The following is an 18994-nucleotide window of genomic DNA, read 5'->3' on the forward strand; positions in this document are numbered from 1 at the left end:
CATCTTATGACATCACAACAACCACCACTGCACCATTTCAAACATAATGAGAGAACTGGCTTTACATACAAACCAATATAATTAACAGCGTACTTTGTCTACTTCTTAAATGTATAATGCCAACACCTACGTCACCCCCATTTAACGAAAATAACAAAATAATCATGATTAGAATCATAAAACTGACATATAATCACGCATTCTCAGGATATGTTTGCACGCATCACAGATGCAAAGAAGAACAATGCCTAGTAGGATGACACAGCAAGTGTGGTATTTAATAAGCAGTGGACTCAACAACTTTTCAGGATACTGTAATCAGTTTTAACCAGCTCTAGCTTACCTGGATTTAAAATGCACAGATTATTCTTTATCACTTTCTTCAAAAACAAACTCCCAGTTTTTTTCATGCTCGCCAATTTCTTTCTCTCCTTCATCCTGGAAAACAAAAATAACACATGAAAAACTGTTGGCTCCAATGATTCAGTTTTCCTTTTCCAATAAAAGCATTAACAATTCAACCAAATTTGTTATGACTATTCATCAATCTGCTGGAGCTCTCTCCACTGATCAAAGAACCTTCCAAGTTTACTAAAGTAGTATACTTAAAATTTTTATGAACACTACATGAATCTAATACAGGCAGTCCCCAGGTTACGACGGTCTCGGCTTACGACGTTCCGTGGTTAAAACGCTTTTCAATCATATTCATCAGACATTATTTCCAGGGTTACGACGCCTACGATGCTCATCTGGCAGATGAAATATGACACCAAAAATACAAAATAATCAATATTTGAAGGTTTTTTTTATGAAAAATGCCATAAGAATGCAGTTTACATAGTTTTCAATGCACCCAAAGCATTAAAAGTAAGGTTTTCTTAGGATTTTTGACGATGTTCCGGCTTACGACGATTTTCCGCTTACGACGCGTCTCAAGAACGGAACCCCCGTCGTAACCCAGGGACTGCCTGTATCTTTTATAAAAAATCAGAATTTTTAAAAATGCAATTTTTTAAAATAAATGCACTGTTATATTTCCCTTTTTTTGCCACGAAATGCTTCTAGGCAAAGTTCTTAGATAGAAAAAGGATTAGAGTGGTGTTAGGGGATACTGCACATATATTCACAATGTCTGTTTGTTTGTTTGTGTGGTGTTTTTACGTTGCATGGAACCAGTGGTTATTCAGCAACGGAGACCAATGGCTTTACGTGACTTTCGAACCACGTCGCGAGTGAACTTCTATCACCAGAAATACACATCTCAATGGAATGCTCAAGAATTGAACTTGCACCCACCGAGGTGGCAGGCCAAGACCAAACTGACCACGCCACTGAGGCGCTACATAATAACAATGTTAACCAAGCTTCACTCTCCATTTTCTCTTGACCTTTGACACAGAAGGTGCAGTAGAGAGGAGGAAAAAAATCATCTGTAAGCAACAAGTTTGTTAAACAAATTTTGTACTAAAAAAATAACTGCAATTATTTCAGAAAACTCTATTTCTCATACTGCCCAGTCTCAATTCAGATGGAAGGGGAATCAGTCTGTCAAAACTCAAGTTCTAAGATCTGCTTAGAGCTTGGGTTGCAAAATCTATAAACCTCATTACTCAGTTTAGGAAGTTGCATGAAAGACACACCCCTGAACATTAATACCATACAAGTTCAGTAATTTGTATATATTGCATAAAGTTCGATTCTCAGCTCTGCCAATGCGGAACCAGAGGAATTTATTTATTTCTGGTGATAGAAATTCATTCCTCGATATAATGTGGTTCAGATCCCACAATAAGCTGTAGGTCCTGTTGATAAGTAACCAATTGGTTCCTAGCTATGTAAAAATATCTAATCCTTCGGGCCAGCCCTAGGAGAGCCGTTAATCAGCTCAGTGGTCTGGTAAAACTAAGATATACTTAACTTAAAAAATGAAAGGGGTAAATATGACACATTTGTAACTAATTTGTATTTCTCATAACTAACAAACCTTCGGTCTTAACATTGGGATTTACTAGCGCCAAGCTGGAAACCGGTAGAATTAAAATTAAACTTGTGTGATCCAGGGACTATTGACATCTATAACAGGTCATGGGGCATGTATTACCCAGAATGCCCTCGGTGTCCTGTGACCCACCAGTTATCTTTCTACCGCCTTCAAGATAGGATGTGTTTACTGTCTATCTGTGAGTTCATGAACAAATCAAAGAAGTAAAAATAGAATGCCTACAGGCAAAATAACATGACCATCTTCAAGGCCTGTGAGACAATACAAATTATGCAAGACACTAACAAACATCAATATCGAAGATAAGAAAAAAGAAAACCATGTTACTTAAACAGAGACAGAAGTGACAGAAGAGCCAACTATCTCCTTACATTAAACTATCCACTTACATTAAACAAATTTGCCAAGAAAGGCAAAATCCATTGTTGGTGAAAGACCAAGCTGGCAGTTACTTTTGAGGATAAACATTTATCCTAAAAACCTGAGGACATGGCTTGCAAACACTACCCACAACAAACGAAACACCTTTCTAAATGTGAAGATCACCCGATGTTCTAAAAAAAAATTACAAAAAAAATATCTAAATTATGTTAAAAGTTGATTATTTATAAAAATGAAGCGCTTTAAGCAATCAAAATTTATCAAATTTGGTGGTAGGTGGATGAGTAGGAAGAATCCCCAGCTTACCTACTATAAGCAGACATTTTTCCTTTAGCATTAGGGGCAATGTGAGGCAGATGATGTGGGCTTATGATAAAAGGCTCCTAATTTGTAAACATAGGGCAAAAACAAACTACTTCAAAAGTCTGATACTTGTTCCTACAGGAATGCAAACCACTGCCTTTTATGAAGCAGACTTACACCTGAAATATGACAAGTTTTTAACCAATTTGTATTTTTCATAACTTACAAACCTGAGGTCTTAACATTGGGATAAATACTCAGCGCCAGCTGGAAACCAATAAAGTTTAAAATAATTGTGTACGCAAGGGACTATTGGCATCTGTGCTTGGTCACGAGACATGTGGAGCCACCCACATATCCCTCTTTAACTCGTGACCCCGTTAGTTATGCTTCAACCCAGGTTAGTTGACAGAGGGGTGGTTAGAGGTGGGCCTTTGTATGTTAAGACCTCAGGTTTGTAAGTTAGGAAAAATACAAATTGGTTAAAAATTTGTCATTTGTTCAAATACGAAACAAACCTTCTGTCTTAACATTAGGATAGACTTAATTTTGGTGGGAGGTAAGTGCTTTTAACCCTTAAACGCCGACTGGACGTATTTTACGTCGACATTTTTTGTCTCTCGGGTACCGACTGGACGTATTTTACGTCGACATACAAAAGTTTTTTTAAAAATTCGCGGAAAAATACTTTTAGGCCTACCAGCCAAAAATGACAATTTGTCGAAAATTGCATTTTTCCTAACTATACAAACCTGAGGTCCGTTTAACGAAGAGGAAAGGGGTAACCTAGCGGCAGCTGGGACGGTCGTAAGCTTCGAACAAGGGGAGAACGGTAGTTAACTGCTTGTCCGATCGTGCGCGCGGGCCGAGAGGTGAAGAATCACTTTTGCTTTAGGCCCATGCAAAAAGTTGCAGAGTGAGGGGTGGCATGAGGTGGGACTATATGTAAGGGACCTCAGGTTTGTATAGTTAGGAAAAATGCAATTTTCGACAAATTGTCATTTGTTCCGATACGTAATACAAACCCTCGGTCCTTTAACAATAGGAAGACTCACTTCTTGGTGGGAGGAATCTGAGTCTTTTTGGTGAACAGACTGGTGTTCGTCCAACCCTGGAGTGCCTCCCTGGTCGTAAGAGCAAGGGAGGGATCCAAACCTCTGTCCGATTGATCGGGGTGTGCACCGCAGGATCAATGGTCAGACCTCTGGGCCAAGTACTAAGAGAGAGGCAAGCGTATCTCTTCGTACCAGCAAGCAAGAACTTGTTCCTGTTTGCAAGAGACAATCATAAAATGATGGGTTTGTCTCAAATTGGCATCCACTTCCTCCCCCCACCTTGAGGAAAGGAAGTGGGGATATTTACTCCTATCCCTACTGAAAGGGATAGGATGGTGCTCTATTGAGTAGCTCACCTGCATCTCGTCCTTACCCAGCAGGGTGACGACCGTGTCCCTCTACCCAGAGGTAGAGGGAAAGAAAAAGATGGGAAGAGGAGCCAGTCACACTCTCATTCCTCATCCATTCTTACGGTCACACCAGGACTCGATGCTGTTCAGCCTGCGAGGGTCTGGGTTAACTACACAACGTGTTGAGCAACCACCACGGTTCCCAAGGAAAAAGATCCAAGGAACTGTGGGCAATATCCCGAAGGTAGAAGGGGTGCATGCGGTCCGGTTGGACCAGGCGCCTGCCTTCATTACCTGCGCCACGGAGAAGTTCTTGCGGAACGCGAGAGAATGATGAAGAGGCGTCCACACTCATCCTGGGTGTCGAGTTTCTTCAGACAGCATCCGTCGCGCCTTCACAGGACAAAGCAGCATAGCCTTCGTATCGGAGGCGGTGAAGTCCATTAGGGAGGGTATTGTGAAGGACTCGAACCCATCGTCAGTTACCGAAGGGTTCTGAGTCTTCGCTACGAAGATCGGTACGAAATCGAGCGTCACAAATCCCCATCCCTTTGTGCTTGACTTCTCAAGAGAAGTCATGAGTTACCTAAGACGAAAAGAAGGGAATAGTCGTGTATGACCTATCCCTCTTCTCGACTTTGGTTATGTACGTACTCATACTGACAAGCTATTAAGACGAAGTAATGATTGCTCTGTAACAACCGAACTAAGTCCACAGCATAGTTCGTAACTGACACTCGGGCGCTCTGACAGCTGCGACTGACTGGTTCGGAATCAGTAGAGGCAAGTGGTCAAGCATCTGGGTAAGTTCACGATGACCTTCGCCCTTTAAAGAGTTATGCTGAGAGACCAAACAAATAAAATATTTGTTAGTCACCGATGCCGGACGGCGCGGCGAAGATTCTCTTAATGCATAAGCTCAAAAGGCGAAAGTCAATTGCCTTCAAAAGACCGAGGTCCCTGATGGCAAGAAAATCTCATAGACGTTGAATCTCAGCTTAAGGAGAAACAACACTATGTGACGTTGAAGACGAAGGTAGGCAATGAATGCAACCTACGTCTTCCAGCTGAATCGAGAGAAGGAATCTCAAGATTCTAACCTGTGCTTACAAATGACTGAAAGCGCTAACCGCCATTTCATTGCTGTCCGGTGTGCAGTGAAAGCGGGCGTTCTTCAGTAATGAAACACAGGGGAGAGCCGCCTGAAGAACTGCTTCTCATGGGCTGAACGTTTGGAAGTAGAGCTGGCAGGTGTGGGAGTAGGCGATGTCTTTTAATACATCTGCTAATCCGGGGTGAACAATGAACAATTGCACACCTCCGAATACAAGATATTTTGAGGACAAACTCAGATTCCGCAAAAATCATTCGCATTATCGAGATAAGATGCAGCAAGAGAACTATTACAGAATTCTGTTACCGTGCGGTAAACAGAAAGATGAAGAGTCGAATAGATATCTCTGTTTAAAATTCTCGCAATACCGAAGACTGATGAATACTAGCGTCACAGCAGTAGATGGTCATTCATGTATGCGAGAATCCCCGTTAATCAGAGACTTAAGTCCGTGATTGTTGGGCAGAGATACGGTTGGTATTCAATCAAAGTAGGTGAGAAAGACATAACCAACCGTCCATCTCGAAGCGGCAGCTGGTACTGAAATGCCTCGGGAGTCGGGCAATTCAATACGCAGTAGCTGTCGCTGACTCGTCATCCTGAGTTGCCAAGTAATCCTTTCCACGAAGGAATGCGTTCGGCTAGAACCACCGAGCATAAAAAGGATTGCTCGAGCAATTATATTTATGCGAAACGAATTTCGGTAAATATAAAAGCCTAAATGGTGTTGTTGTGACAACACCATAAGTATATAAAATTTGAAACTGGAAACTCCTGGGAGGTTGCAGGCAACCCCGAGTTGCAGTTCAATTAGAATACTTTTCGTCTAAGTCGCAATCCGTAGAATAACCAGGATATGCGCCTACCCCTCGGACCATTCAACTGCTTAGCAGAATCATGCCGCGAGGTTAATATACGTAGTATATTTGTAGGATTCTGAACAACGATCTCCATCCTAAATTCTTTCCTTCAAGAAAACAAAATAAGGATTGGAGATCGACCACCTTCGGTCTCTATCAAAGAGAATGAAGAAGTCTTCCTCGAAGGAAAGCTTCAATGGTGAACAGAATACTAAGACGATAGTTCAAGCCAAACTGGATATTCCCGTCCGTTCTTCTCTATTCCAGGTTGGTCGCCTACTGTGAGATAGTCTTCTTTCAGCAGCAGTTCATTCCTAATGCTAGAAATTCCAGGAATTTGAGCATAGGCGAGGTTCCCGATTATCGTGTAACATATCGGGGATTCTCGTCTCGCTCACTTTGGACCGTGGTCTCACCTAAGTGTTTGGAGATCGTAAGAAACTCTAACACTCTGAATGCGCTAGAAATTCCGTAGAAATTCTAAGCAGTCTGCGAAACCCCCACCGAATTCGTCAAACGATATCGGCTGGTGGTACCTCTCGATTCCCGTAGAAATCGAGATGGGGCAGGATCCCTCCTCAACGACCGGGGCTTACGTCAGGTAGGACCCGAAGGTCCCCCCGGTAGCGCAGTCCCCAACGTGGGATCCTACAGAGAAATCTCTGTAGGATCCCTCCCCTTTCCCTCGTAGCCGTAAGGAGAGAGGGAATGGGGGAGGAATTGGATACTCGCTCGCCTTCCCAGTGGAACTAGCAGTTGGAGAAGAGTAGGAGCAGCCATCGCCGCGGATGCCTCTCAGAGTCTGGGAAAACGTATCGTCAGGAGAAAACGTTTTCCCGAGGAGGGTTACGAACTCTCACTGTAGGTAAGGGTCTGCCGCCACTGTGAACGTCGTCTGGGTGGGGCTGATCGACACTGACAGGAGAGAGCCGATACCGTCCTCCGACTCATTCCAGTCCTCGTCGAGGTCGAAACCTCTCAGGAGGACCGAAGGAGTATTAAATACTGTGTCCGAAGACACGTAGAAACGCCGCTGTCGCAGTAGAGGAGGTGGAAGTGGCTTGATCGACCGGCCAGAACTGAGAGAGCCTTCTTGTCCGGAGACGAGAGACTCTGGTTCAAGACAGAATCGGCAAGCTCCGATCGCGGCAAACCCACCGTCGGTTTGGGTTCCCTCTCGGGCCCCAAAACGACTCGAGCAGAGACATGGGCTCGCTGCTGGTGGGAGCAGCGATCCTTCCCCCAGGTCGTTGTGCTGACGAATCAGTGCAATAACCTGGGAAAAGTTACTCTGAATCTCGGAAGTTACAGCGTCTTGAGGAGTAGGACCGTCCAGTCCCTCCAACAAGAGCAGCTCCCAAGACCCTCCTCCTTCAGAAGAAGGATCAGCAACAGATCCCTGACGGTTGCCTCCAATCACTTGCGCGTACGTCCTGGCTGGTCCTAAGACCATACCTGGCACGTGCGGCGTCGTGACGGGATCGTGAGCGGCGCATCTCTCACAACCCGATCACTCCTATATACCTCGCTCTTCCTGGCGTATGCCGAGGAAGTTGAAGGTATCGGAGAGGACAGAACTGACGATACCCCCTCCCACCCCCCCCCCCCCCCCCTCACGGTCGCCTCCAATCACTTGCGCATACGTCCTGGTTGGTCCTAAGACCATACGTGGCACGTACGGCGTCGTGACGGGATCGTGAGCGGCGCACCTCTCACCATCACTCCTAGCTACCTCGCTCTTCCCAGGTGTAGCCCGAGGAAGTTGAAGGTAGTGGAGAGGACAGACCTGACGCTCCCCCCCCCGCTCGCTGGCAGGACCAGCGTACGTGGGGGGCTGCAGCCGATCACCAACCCGCGGTGGGGATCGATCTGCAGGCCTGGCCGTGCCGCTCACCTGTGGCGAGCGGCTCGACTGAGCACGTCGACCCGGTCCCGTGCGTCAGACGAGCTGCTGCTGGTCACCGTATCCGCCCGGTCCCTGTGGGAGCGGCGGTCAGGTGACCTGCAGAGCTCGCTTTCGCGGTGAGACGGTGAGCGTCCTCGCGGCACGTCAAACCGCTGGTACCAGCCGAGGCTGGTACCGTCGGTCGAGGGGACCTGGGGGACCTCTTCCCAGCCTCAACCCGTGGCCGGTCAGAGACGTCACGTCCACCCGAGAGTACCGGATGGTCGCTACGAGAGCGGCCGCTGGCCTGGCGAGAGTCACCTGAGGGGGGGCGGCTCTCGACAGTATTTCTGCTCCGTGCCTCGGTCATGACGCTGAGCGAACTCAGGCTTCTTAACTTTGGCTGCAACGGTCACACCCGAAGGAGACCGTACACTCGGAACTTCTCGCGGACGAGAAACCGAGCCGGTACCTGGCTTAGCAGCAGAGCTGCCAAGACCAGGCGAGGGTGTACCAGCGGTAGCCAGCACACCCTTGGTCGCCCGTCTTCTTCTTCTTCTCAGAAGGGGAGACGGGCCCCGTTCCCGAAGGAACAGGAGGACCAGCAGAAGAACCCCCCGTCACACTGGAGTGTGACGAGCCCTTCGAAGTTCCCGAAGGAGTCTTCTTAGGGGAAAACCAAAACCCCGTTACCAGCTGGTCGCTGCGAGAGCGGCCGCTGGCTTGGCGAGAGTCACCTGAGCGGTTCTCGCCAGCCTTCCTGCACCGTGCCGTGGTCTTGGCGCCGAGCGAACTCTGGCGCCGAAACTTTGGCTGCACGGTCTCCCGAGGGAAAGAGCGTACACTCGGGATCTCTCGCGAACGAGAGACCGAGCCGGAACCTGGGGCGTAGCGGCATCGCCGCTAGCACCAGGCGAGGAAGTACCAGAGCTAAACCGATACTCCTCTGGTCCCCGTCTATCTCTTCCTTACGGAAGGGGAGACGGGCCCCGCTCCCGACCGGAGCATGGAGGACCAGCAGAAGGAACCCCCCCGTCCCACCGAGGTGGGGAGGGCGCCTTATTAAGTTCCCGAACGGAGACTTCTTTAGGGGGGGAGGCAGCCTTCTTCTTCTTCGGCTTATGGGCCTTAGAAGTCGAAGGGGAAGAGGCAGCAGCAAACGAAGACGAAGATGACACCTTCCTCTTCTTCGTCAGCTCACGCAGGACAGTCGTCAGGTCCTCCATCCAGCCGGAGTCGGGCCTATTGCCGAAGCAACACGGCCCGACTGCACCTGTCCGGAAGGACCTGGGACTGGGGAAGACACACCATGGGCAGGACCAGCATGGACAGGCGCAGGAACCAGGAGCGACAGGAACAGCAACCAGCTCAGGAGCGGCAGGAACAGCGGCAGCGGTAAACACAGAAGGGACAGCCAAGCTAGTAGCGGGAACCACATCAGCGACCAGGTACGGAAGGCCCAGCCATCGCCTCGTAGAATCATCGGCAGCCAGCGGGAACCTGGGTACTGGCGGCCGGTCCAGGGGCGAGCTGCTGAACAGCGGAAGTCTGGGCAGGCAACACGAAGAACAAAACACAGGCGGCGGCGGCATACCCCTCCTCGGTACGGCGGCGACCGGCCCTAAGAAGCGGCAGACGGCGTCACCGACACAGACACAGCATGGGGAGTGTAGACCAGCAGGGGGGAGGGGGAAGCAGCATAAGCGGCCGTGGAGGTTGTAGTGGAGACCGCTCCAAGGTCACCGCCCCAGACCTCGCTAGACGCTGCAGCAGATCGTGGATGCTAGGCAACGCCCTGCAGCCGCAGTGGCCCATACCTGTCCAAGGTCGTCTCCCACGGATGTAGCACCTGCGGTAGCACAGACAGATTAGTTAGGATTGGTTTCCCATCACGACGGGGGGGGAGACATGCCGCCACCCACCCCGAACGCAAGAAGACCCAAATACAAAATTACAGACGAAGAAGCTGAGCGGGGGGCAGGAAGGAAGACGAAGAATCGGATACCAAGGGAGTCGCGGGAGAGCTTTCCGACGACTTCCTGGCAGACCTTCGCTTCCCCTACCCCCGCACAGCAGAGAAAAGTAATATGAAAATGAAAACAGAATACTGCCCTTTGCGATTCACTTCATAGAACTTAAAGGGGAAAAGATCAATTCCCGGGTAAGAACAGAAACTTGATCCAAATAATATGATGCTATCATAAAATATATATGAAAATGAAACAGAATACTGCACTTGCGATTTCACTTTCACAGAGAAAATAATCGTAAGGATCAATTCCCGGGTAAGAGCAAAATTAATCCAAATTAAATTTATGCAAATAAATAAATGAAAATGAAAAGAATACTGCATTGCGAATCCACTTTCATTGCATTTTATCTTACAAAATAAAAGGCTCGTGCCGAGCGCAATCACGCTCTCGGTAACGAACGCACAGGGCAAAAATATAATGAAAAAAGTACTTACATTTTCAATTACACACTTTCGCCCAAAAATACATGACTCGCGCGAGCGCCCGCCCCGCCCTCGGCACCGAGACATAATTCAAGGGTTCAATTCATAAAAGAGAGGAAATCGCCGCATCTACGGCGATAGCTCCATGTTGGTTCATAATTAAGTAATGAAAATGAAAACAGTGTACTTACAGTTTCATTTTCAAGTCAAACAAACCATTAGTAGAAAACACAATATAAACAAAGCATACGACGATGAAGCGGGCAGAGAGCGATGACAAACACGTCCTTCACACCCGCGGCCGAAAGCAAAAGTGATTCTTCACCTCTCGGGTCGCGCGCGCGCGCGCACGATCGGAAAAAGCAGTTAGCCACTGAACTACGTTCCCTCCCCTTGTTCGAAGCTTACGACGTCCCAGCTGCCGCTAGTTACCTTCCTATTGTTAAGGACCGAGGGTTTGTATTACGTATCGGAACAAACTCTTGAATCACGCGCCTTGGGGGATGCTGGGAGTTCACGGATCGAGGTGTGTTTTGCTTACAACCGTTATGCCCAGGCGCGCAAGCGAAGAATTTCTTTCTTGCCGCACTAAAAAAGTATCTGTGACACATCTCGGGAAATTATTTCGTCCACTGACAATAATTTTGTACCCATTTTTTTTTAAAATTAGCCGTTACGTGGAGTATTATATATGAAAATGTGCGTATTTTTATGAAGAACTTACAACAATAAACTTACTCATGATTGTAGCTTTTATCAAAATTTTGAGATATTAATATCATAAATAAAACGATAAGTGCCAAAATGTTTCAAACTCTGCGGTCAACTTTTGTCTCTATCGAAATGGTCAAAAAACGCATTTATAAGCTTAAAACTCTTAATATTTTAGAATATTCAATCATTTAACTTAATTTATCAACTAATTGAACAGTTCCCTAGCACAATATTGTGATATGGTGGAATTTATGAAAAAACTTGTTCCTTAAGTCCGCGCGGTAACTCTTCGAACAAAATCTTACATCGCGAGTGCTGGTAATGTTTGCATCCATTTAAATAGTGTTACATAAAGTTTATATATGAAAATGTGACAAGTCATGGCACAATACAATCCTAAAAAACACAACCATGGTTGTAGTTTTATCAATTTTGAAATATTTTCATATTAAAAATGATAAGTGACAAATTTTCAACCTTCGGTCAACTTGACTCTACCGAAATGGTCGAAAAACACAATTGTAAGCTAAACCGCTTATATTTTAGTAATATTCAAGCATTTACCTTCAGTTTGCAACAAATTGGAGTCTCTAGCACAATATTTCGATTTATGGTGAATTTATGAAAAAAAATAACATTTTTCTTTACGTCCGCGCGGTAACTCTTCCGAAAAAAATCATATGTGTGATCGTGGTAATGTTTGCCACCATTTTAAATTAGCCATTACATAAAGTTTTATATAGAAAATGTGCGCAATTTCATGTAGAATACAACAATAAATAATTGAAGGTTGTAGCTTTTCTCATTTTTGAAATATTTGCATATAAATCACGATAAATAGAAAAAAAAACCAGACGTCTTCGGTCAACTTTGACTCTACCGAAATGGTCGAAAAAAAAACGCAATTGTAAGCTAAAACTCTTACAGTCTAGTAATATTCAGTAATTTATCTTCATCTTGAAACAAATTCGAAGTCTCTAGCACAATATTTAGATTTATGGTGAATTTAAAAAAAATAAAAAAAATTTCTTCCTTCCTCGCGCGCGGATTCTCCGCCACAAATCTCCGAAATGCGTACGTTCCATTCTCGGAATATTTGCTCCTTTCATATTAGGCATTTCATAGAGTTTTATATATGAAAATGTGCGCAATTTCATGTAGAATAAAACGAAAAATATTTGAAGGTTGTAGCTTTTCTTATTTCCGAAATAATTGCATATAAAACAATATATATATAAAAAATTCGACATTCGGTCAACTTTACCTAGTCAGATATGGTCGAAAATGACAATTTGTCCAAAATTGCATTTTTCCTAACTATACAAACATGAGGTCCTTTTACAATAGGAAGGTACTAGCGGCAGCTGGATAGGTCGTAAGCTTTCGAACAAGGGGTTCGGTAGTTAACTGCTTGTCCGACAGGCGCGCGCGCGCGACTGGGAGGTAAACAAATCACTTTTGCTTTTGGCCCAAGCAAAAACTGCAGAGTGAGGGGTGGCATGAGGTGGGACTATGTGTAAAAGGACCTCAGGTTTATATAGTTAGGATGATATTGTTATGTTACAATAAAGTTTCATACATACTTACCTGGCAGATATATACATAGCTAAGACTCCGTCGTCCCCGACAGAAATTCAAATTCGCGCCACTCGCTACAGGTAGGTCAGGTGATCTACCGGGCCTGCCCTGGGCGGCAGGACTAGGAACCATCCCCGTTTTCTATCATATTTTCTCTCTTCCACCTGTCTCCTGCGGGGAGGCTGGGTGGGCCTTTAATTGTATATATCTGCCAGGTAAGTATGTATGAACTTTATTGTAACATAACAATATCATTTTCATACAATCAACTTACCTGTCAGATATATACATAGCTGATTGGCACCCTTCGGTGGAGGGTAAGAGACAGTACTATTATGGATAGACAGGTAAACACATAGTTGTAGGTATAAATAAAACCTTGGTTCCTACCTGATAGGTGGTAGACTTCGTGGGTGTTTGCCCAGTAGTCTGCATCACCTCAAGAAACTTTAGCGAGATATGTGATCTATGGCCAAGAGTTCTTGTGGGTCTGCCGATGGGGTCTTACCCACTTACTCAGCAGAGCCTAAAAGGACTTTGTCAATGGGTGCTGATCACTTATATGACAATACACCTTATGAAGGAGCACACAACCAATCCCGACCACCTGATCCTAACCATATGTTAGAACTAAGGATTGTTACGAGTTATCCCCGAACTCGTCACAACAACCGTAACTCAAAAACCACTACGCACACATACATAATTTTTTCAAAAAAAAATTTTACTCAACTAATTGGATATGACGAGAATTCTCTTATGAACAACATAGACGGCCGCCCGTGCGAGCCTGAATCCTCCATTGTTCGAAGAGATTCTCGACCATATTCAAACAGAAGAACAGTATATACATTTAAGGATTGGTGTCGGCTCCCGTACCCAGAATCGTATCTGCCGATACGATAGGACCTAGAGAAAAGCACTTCTCATACGTCACACGCACGTCTTTCAAGTAATGAGATGCAAATACTGAGTTGCATCTCCAATATGTCGTATCTATAATGTTTTTAAGCGACATATTCTTATAAAACGAGAGAGACGTCGCAAACCGCTCTTACTTCATGAGCTTTTACTCTCCAGTAGTTGTAATTGTTCGTCAGGACAGACCTTATGAGCGTCCGTAATGACGTTCTTACAAAGAACGCTAGAGCATTCTTGGACATCAGTCTTGTGGGGTCTTTTACCGCGCACCAAAGACCTGTCTAGAGCCTCCCAACTGACGCTTCCTCTGAAGATAGAACTCACAGAGTCTAACAGGGCATAGAGACCTCTCTGCTTCTTGCCTACGAGACTCGACATTCCTTTGACTTCGAATGACCTAGGCCAGGGATTCGTGGGATTCTCGTTTTTCGCTAAAAAACAGGGTCTTAAACGAGCAAATAGCGAGTCTCCTTGAATCCTACTTTCTTTATCCTGCAGAGCTTGTAACTCACTAATTCTTTTTGCCGTCGCTAAAGATAAAAGAAATAGGCATTTTCTAGTTATGTCTCTAAATGATGCCAGATGCGGAGGCTCGAATCTATCCGAAGACAGATATTTGAGGGACTACGTCCAAGTTCCAGTTCGGAGGTACTGGTTCCTTAGACTTTGAGTCTCAAAAGATCTTATGAGATCGTGGAGATCTTTGTTATTTGCCAGATCTAATCCTCTGTTCCTGAACACAGCCGAGAGCATACTTCTGTATCCCTTATTGTGGATACGGCTAGATGAGATTTTACTCTCAGGAATAGCAAGAAATCAGCAATTTCCGCTATAGAGGTAGAGGAGGAGGACAACTTCTTGGCTCTACACCACCTTCTAAAGACTCCCACTTCGACTGGTATACTTTCGTAGTGGAGGTTCTGCGAGCTCTCGCGATCGCGCTTGCCACTTCGCGAGAAAAGCCTCTCGCTCTGACAAGTCTTTCGATAGTCGAAAGGCAGTCAGAGCGAGAGCGGGGAGGTTTTGATGGTACCTCTTGAAGTGTGGTTGTTTGAGAAGATCCGTCCTTCCATGGTAGGGATCTTGGAAAGTCTACGATCCACTCTACCACCTCCGTGAACCATTCCTGGGCCGGCCAAAAGGGGGCTATTAATGTCATCCTCGTCTCTTTTGACGCCACAAACTTTTTCATTACTAACCCCAGGATTTTGAATGGGGGAAAAGCGTAAACGTCACTCGAGGACCAGTTAGCAGGAAGGCGTCTACCATAATCGCTCTTGGGTCTTCCACGACCGAGCAAAACACTGGGAGCCTTTTTGAAATGTATGTTGCGAAGAGATCCACATGAGGAGTCCCCACAGAGACCAGAGATCGAGACACACTTCCTCGTGCAGAGTCCATTCTGTATGAAGGACCTGGTTCCTTCCTGCTGAGGCACTAAGTCCGCCCTCAACATTAATTACTCCCCTGTACTGAACCTGTTGTCAGGGGCCCCCCAGGGAGATGTTCCTGGTGAGACGTCCAAAGCAATTAGGTCTTCTCTTCAAAGATCGTTGAAAGGAACGAGGAGTGGGTGCCCTCCCCATACCCTGTTTTCACGAATGTAGGCAAGTGCTGGTGGTGTTGTCCACGTTTACTTGCAACTACCATTGTCTCTCACCTAGAGGTTCTAGGCTTCTTCAAGGCCAGGTGTACGGCGAAGAGATCTTTGGCAGTTCTTTATGGGCCAGGACACCTGTGCTGGGTTCCAGGTGCCGGACACTTCCCTTCCTTGAGCCTTATGTAGCTTACCCAACCCGTCTCCGACGAGTCGGAAGAACAACCAAACTAGGTCTGGGTTCTTGTGGTTCTTAGAGGGAGATCCCTTTGTTTCTCTTCCAGAGGTAGCAACCACCAACTGTAGGTGTGCCTTTGATTTATCCACCCCTGGAATGGGAAAAAAAACGTCCGACAGTTGTCCGGTTTTCCAGCTACCAAGGACTTACTTGAGGTAAGAAATTCGAAGTGGCACGGATATGAAGTCTTTCCTAGAGGGAAAGACAATTGTTTCCAGCGAGGGAAAGCGGTCCCCAGAAGGCGCCAAACCATTCCCCCCCCCGCTTGTAAGTTTGTTGCTTTCTTCTTAAGAAGACGAGAAGAGTTATACCTCCAAAACCTTTTGCGGGTTCTCTCTTGCGAAGGAAAAAAAAACTCTGAAAAAAACCCCCGAGAAAATCCATCCGAATCCCAAGATAGAACTAGGTCTTGTCTGGGGGTCAGCTGAGACTTCTCGAAGGTTCACAAGCAATCCCAAACGCCTTGGTCAAATCCGAGAGTTAACTTTAGGTACCTCCAAGCCACTGTCCTCTCCGATTCTGGCCCTGATGAGCCAGTTCATCTAGATACATAGAGACCATTCACGCCTTTGGAGATGAAGAAATCTCGACCACATTCCATCATCAGGCGTTGTGAAGACAATGAGGTGGAAGCTGTGGACAGGCCGGAACCAAAACACAAGGCTTCGAACTGAAAGATCCTTTCCCCCCGTCGAATGCAAACGGAGGAAGGGATACTTCTTCGACGAAGGGTGGATTCGGGACGTTGAAAGTAGGAGTCCTGGAGATCTAGAGACACCAGCCAATATTCCTTGTTCGTAATGAAGCGTAAGGACTGACAAGCAGAAGTCTCCCATGGAGGGAAACTATTACCCTTCTGAACAAATTTAGTTACAGAGAGCTGACGTTCTAAGTACTGGTCTCCCCAGCCTTCCCTTGCCCGAGGCTTTCGCCCACTAGAAAAAAGGCGGGATTGTAAAAACCCGGGAGGGGGAGTTTTGATACCAGTACTAAGTTCTATTGCACTCTTGTCCCACAATTTGTTCCCACCCATCGATCGAAAGAGTATCCCTCAGCAACAGGGTCCTTGTACTTGGGCTGGATTAGTTCCCTTGGTCATTGAAGTTAGGGGCGGAGGGGTCGGAGGTAGTATTCAGGAAAGGGATACGATATCCCCCCTACTTCCTTATGATATTCAGTGAAAGACGAGTCTGCGGTTATACAGTGTCCAGGCCTCCACGAATCCCAGGGAGCCTTGGCACCTTTACTGGTGCTTGGAGGAGACAGAAAATGTTTCATTCTTTTCCCTTTTTAAAGGGACGAAAAAGGCGGACCATACCTCCTCGCTTCTTGGGAGACCTTCCTTCTTGCGGGAGGTTCTGGAGATCTGGACCACCTCGGAAAGCGGGCTGCATAGAAGAAGTGCTTAGGTCTTTCATTTTTGTCAGAAACTAAAGCATGGTTCTTTCTTCCTAGCAGACTGCGTTCCAAGAAGATACCTGCGTCGCCTTCCCTTCCAGTTAAAGAGCGAGCACGCTCCTTTCAAACTGAACTGCGAAGGGAAACAAAATAGTCAGGACCCAGAGGTGCTACAGTAGAGCTGCCCTCCTGGAGCATTGCGAGAACTGACCTTTGTTAAGAAGGCGCCATTACAACCGACCGGTCCTTTTCTTTAAAAAGGACCTGCTCCAAAGAATGAAGAAGAACTTCAAAAAGATCCATCCTTGTACCGCCTTTTGGTCGATGCAAGGACAAAATGACAATAACAGGGCTTCAGGTTCGATCTCCCTCTGGAATCATGAGCTTCTTGGACATTCACCCCAAGGGACCAATCCATAAGAAGTTGAAGACTTCCAATACATGGAAGAGTCCCTTTGAGGAGATGATCCAGTTTCTGAAAATTTACTCCATTGTTAATTCTGAGAACGAATTGAGGACTTGGAGCACCTTGAAGCGGTCAAACTAAACGTCGGAAAAAGCTGCCTCCTTGTGTAGAAGGGACGAGAGCCGATACCCATATTCTCCCCCGTCTTGTACCATATGCCTCTTTTCACCCAGCTAACCTTGGCTGGAGGCCAATGCAAAATACTGTCCTGACTAAGGCGGGGTTGAAAGCCCGCTTCATCGAAGGATGGTAGGCTTCCATCTTCCAGAAAAAAAGGAAAAAAACGGGGGGGGGGAAGGGGCTTCTTTTCGCCTTCGCACTAGAATAAAAGAAGGCGATCGAGCGTGGAAGAAGGAGGAGCAGGCCGGAGTTCAAACTCCCGTCTCCGTTATTCCTCAAGAAGCAGGGTAGGTCAAACCACCTTTATAGTTGGGACAAGCCCTCTCTTCCATGATCGTCATCATCCGAGTGTTTCTCCAACTCGGGATATATCTGTAGTCTTTCCGTTCTTCCCCTTTCTGAACCTTCCATCTTTCTGGAGGAGACAAACACCTCCGGATAGGAGAGGGGCGGCAAGGGAATGAAAACTATCTTTCCTTTTCCCCGTTTTGATAGAACTTTGGAAGGCGTCCATCACAACCATTGCGGCTTCTCTGTTGCACTGGTAGAACGACGTCTTTGTATGACGCTTCCCGCTATCCACGAGCGTTCATGATACGGAACGTTCTCTTGTTGACGTTCTTGATGATCGCTTTAGCGTCTGGAAGGACGGCTCCGGCTCTCGTAAGGGCGTCCTACTCGGCGTCACAAATCTTGGGATGGAGCGTCAACGTCTCAGATCCGCTTGAAAATGACGCTTCACTTCTAAAAAGACGTCTTTCGTTTTTCTTTTTTTGTCTTACAAACAACTCTATCTTTCGGCAAGGTGAGAGAGGGACGGAGACTTCTTAAATTGGAAGCGTCAAGTCATTCCGACGGGGCCGCTAAAATCCCACAAGAGATTGACACGTTGTTCCTGAACCCCGCCATAATTATCTTTCTTGACGCTTATACCCAACGTCTAGGGCATGACGCCTCTCGTCATCACTCGGGGAAGAAGACATGGATGGAGGGTTATACTTCCTCATAAGCGTCAGGTGACGCCTGACGCCACCTTCGCCCTTCTTAACAAGCAGACGGGGCGGGGGTCATCCGAGAAGCGCTCACTGGGCCTAGAACTCAATGTCTTGGCTTTCCATTATGACGACTTTTTCCAGACGGCCATCGATTAAAGTTAGACTCCTTCAACCCCTCGTTTAGAGGTGAGGGAGGGAGGCGAGGACGGAAGGAAACGAGAAACACTCGCGGAAAGGACGCTTTTCCTTATACGCGGCCCTTGAGGCTGGCTGCCATGAAGCATTTTTTTTTTTTTCCGAGCTAGCTTGAAGAAAGGGACGTCTGAACCGTTGGGGATTCCCCACGAACCTCCTTAAGGCTTTACGAACTTCCTTCTCCTCTGGGCATGGGAGCCTTGGAAGAGGGTCTAGCGGCCTGGAGCGCCGCAGAGGGGACGATCAAACGACCCCCTCCCACAACAACTGATAGGACTCAACTTCACTAAAATGCTTCACTATCACTAGCTCCTTACCTTTCGAGTCCAAGCCATCTTGGGACCTTCATGTCTCTAATAGTTCG

The 18994-nt window shown here is 46.5% G+C and overlaps 1 protein-coding gene across 3 annotated transcripts in view; it reads right to left on the reverse strand.

The window, feature by feature from the left end:
• LOC135207623 (roquin-1-like) overlaps positions 1-18994 on the reverse strand; it is a 196911-nt gene that overhangs the window by 11819 nt on the left and 166098 nt on the right. Inside the window, exon 10 of one of the 3 annotated variants that reach the window (XM_064239488.1) lies at positions 344-438. The exons of 1 other annotated variant lie outside the window; for it this stretch is intronic. In XM_064239488.1, the coding sequence (XP_064095558.1) occupies positions 364-438 (75 nt within the window). In that variant the 3' untranslated portion in view covers positions 344-363. Of the gene's footprint in view, positions 1-343; positions 439-18994 lie in introns of those variants that run through there. One more of the 3 variants, XM_064239494.1, reaches the window with a different exon arrangement.

Source organism: Macrobrachium nipponense, chromosome 11 (assembly GCF_015104395.2).
Source record: "Macrobrachium nipponense isolate FS-2020 chromosome 11, ASM1510439v2, whole genome shotgun sequence".
NCBI lineage: Eukaryota > Metazoa > Arthropoda > Malacostraca > Decapoda > Palaemonidae > Macrobrachium > Macrobrachium nipponense.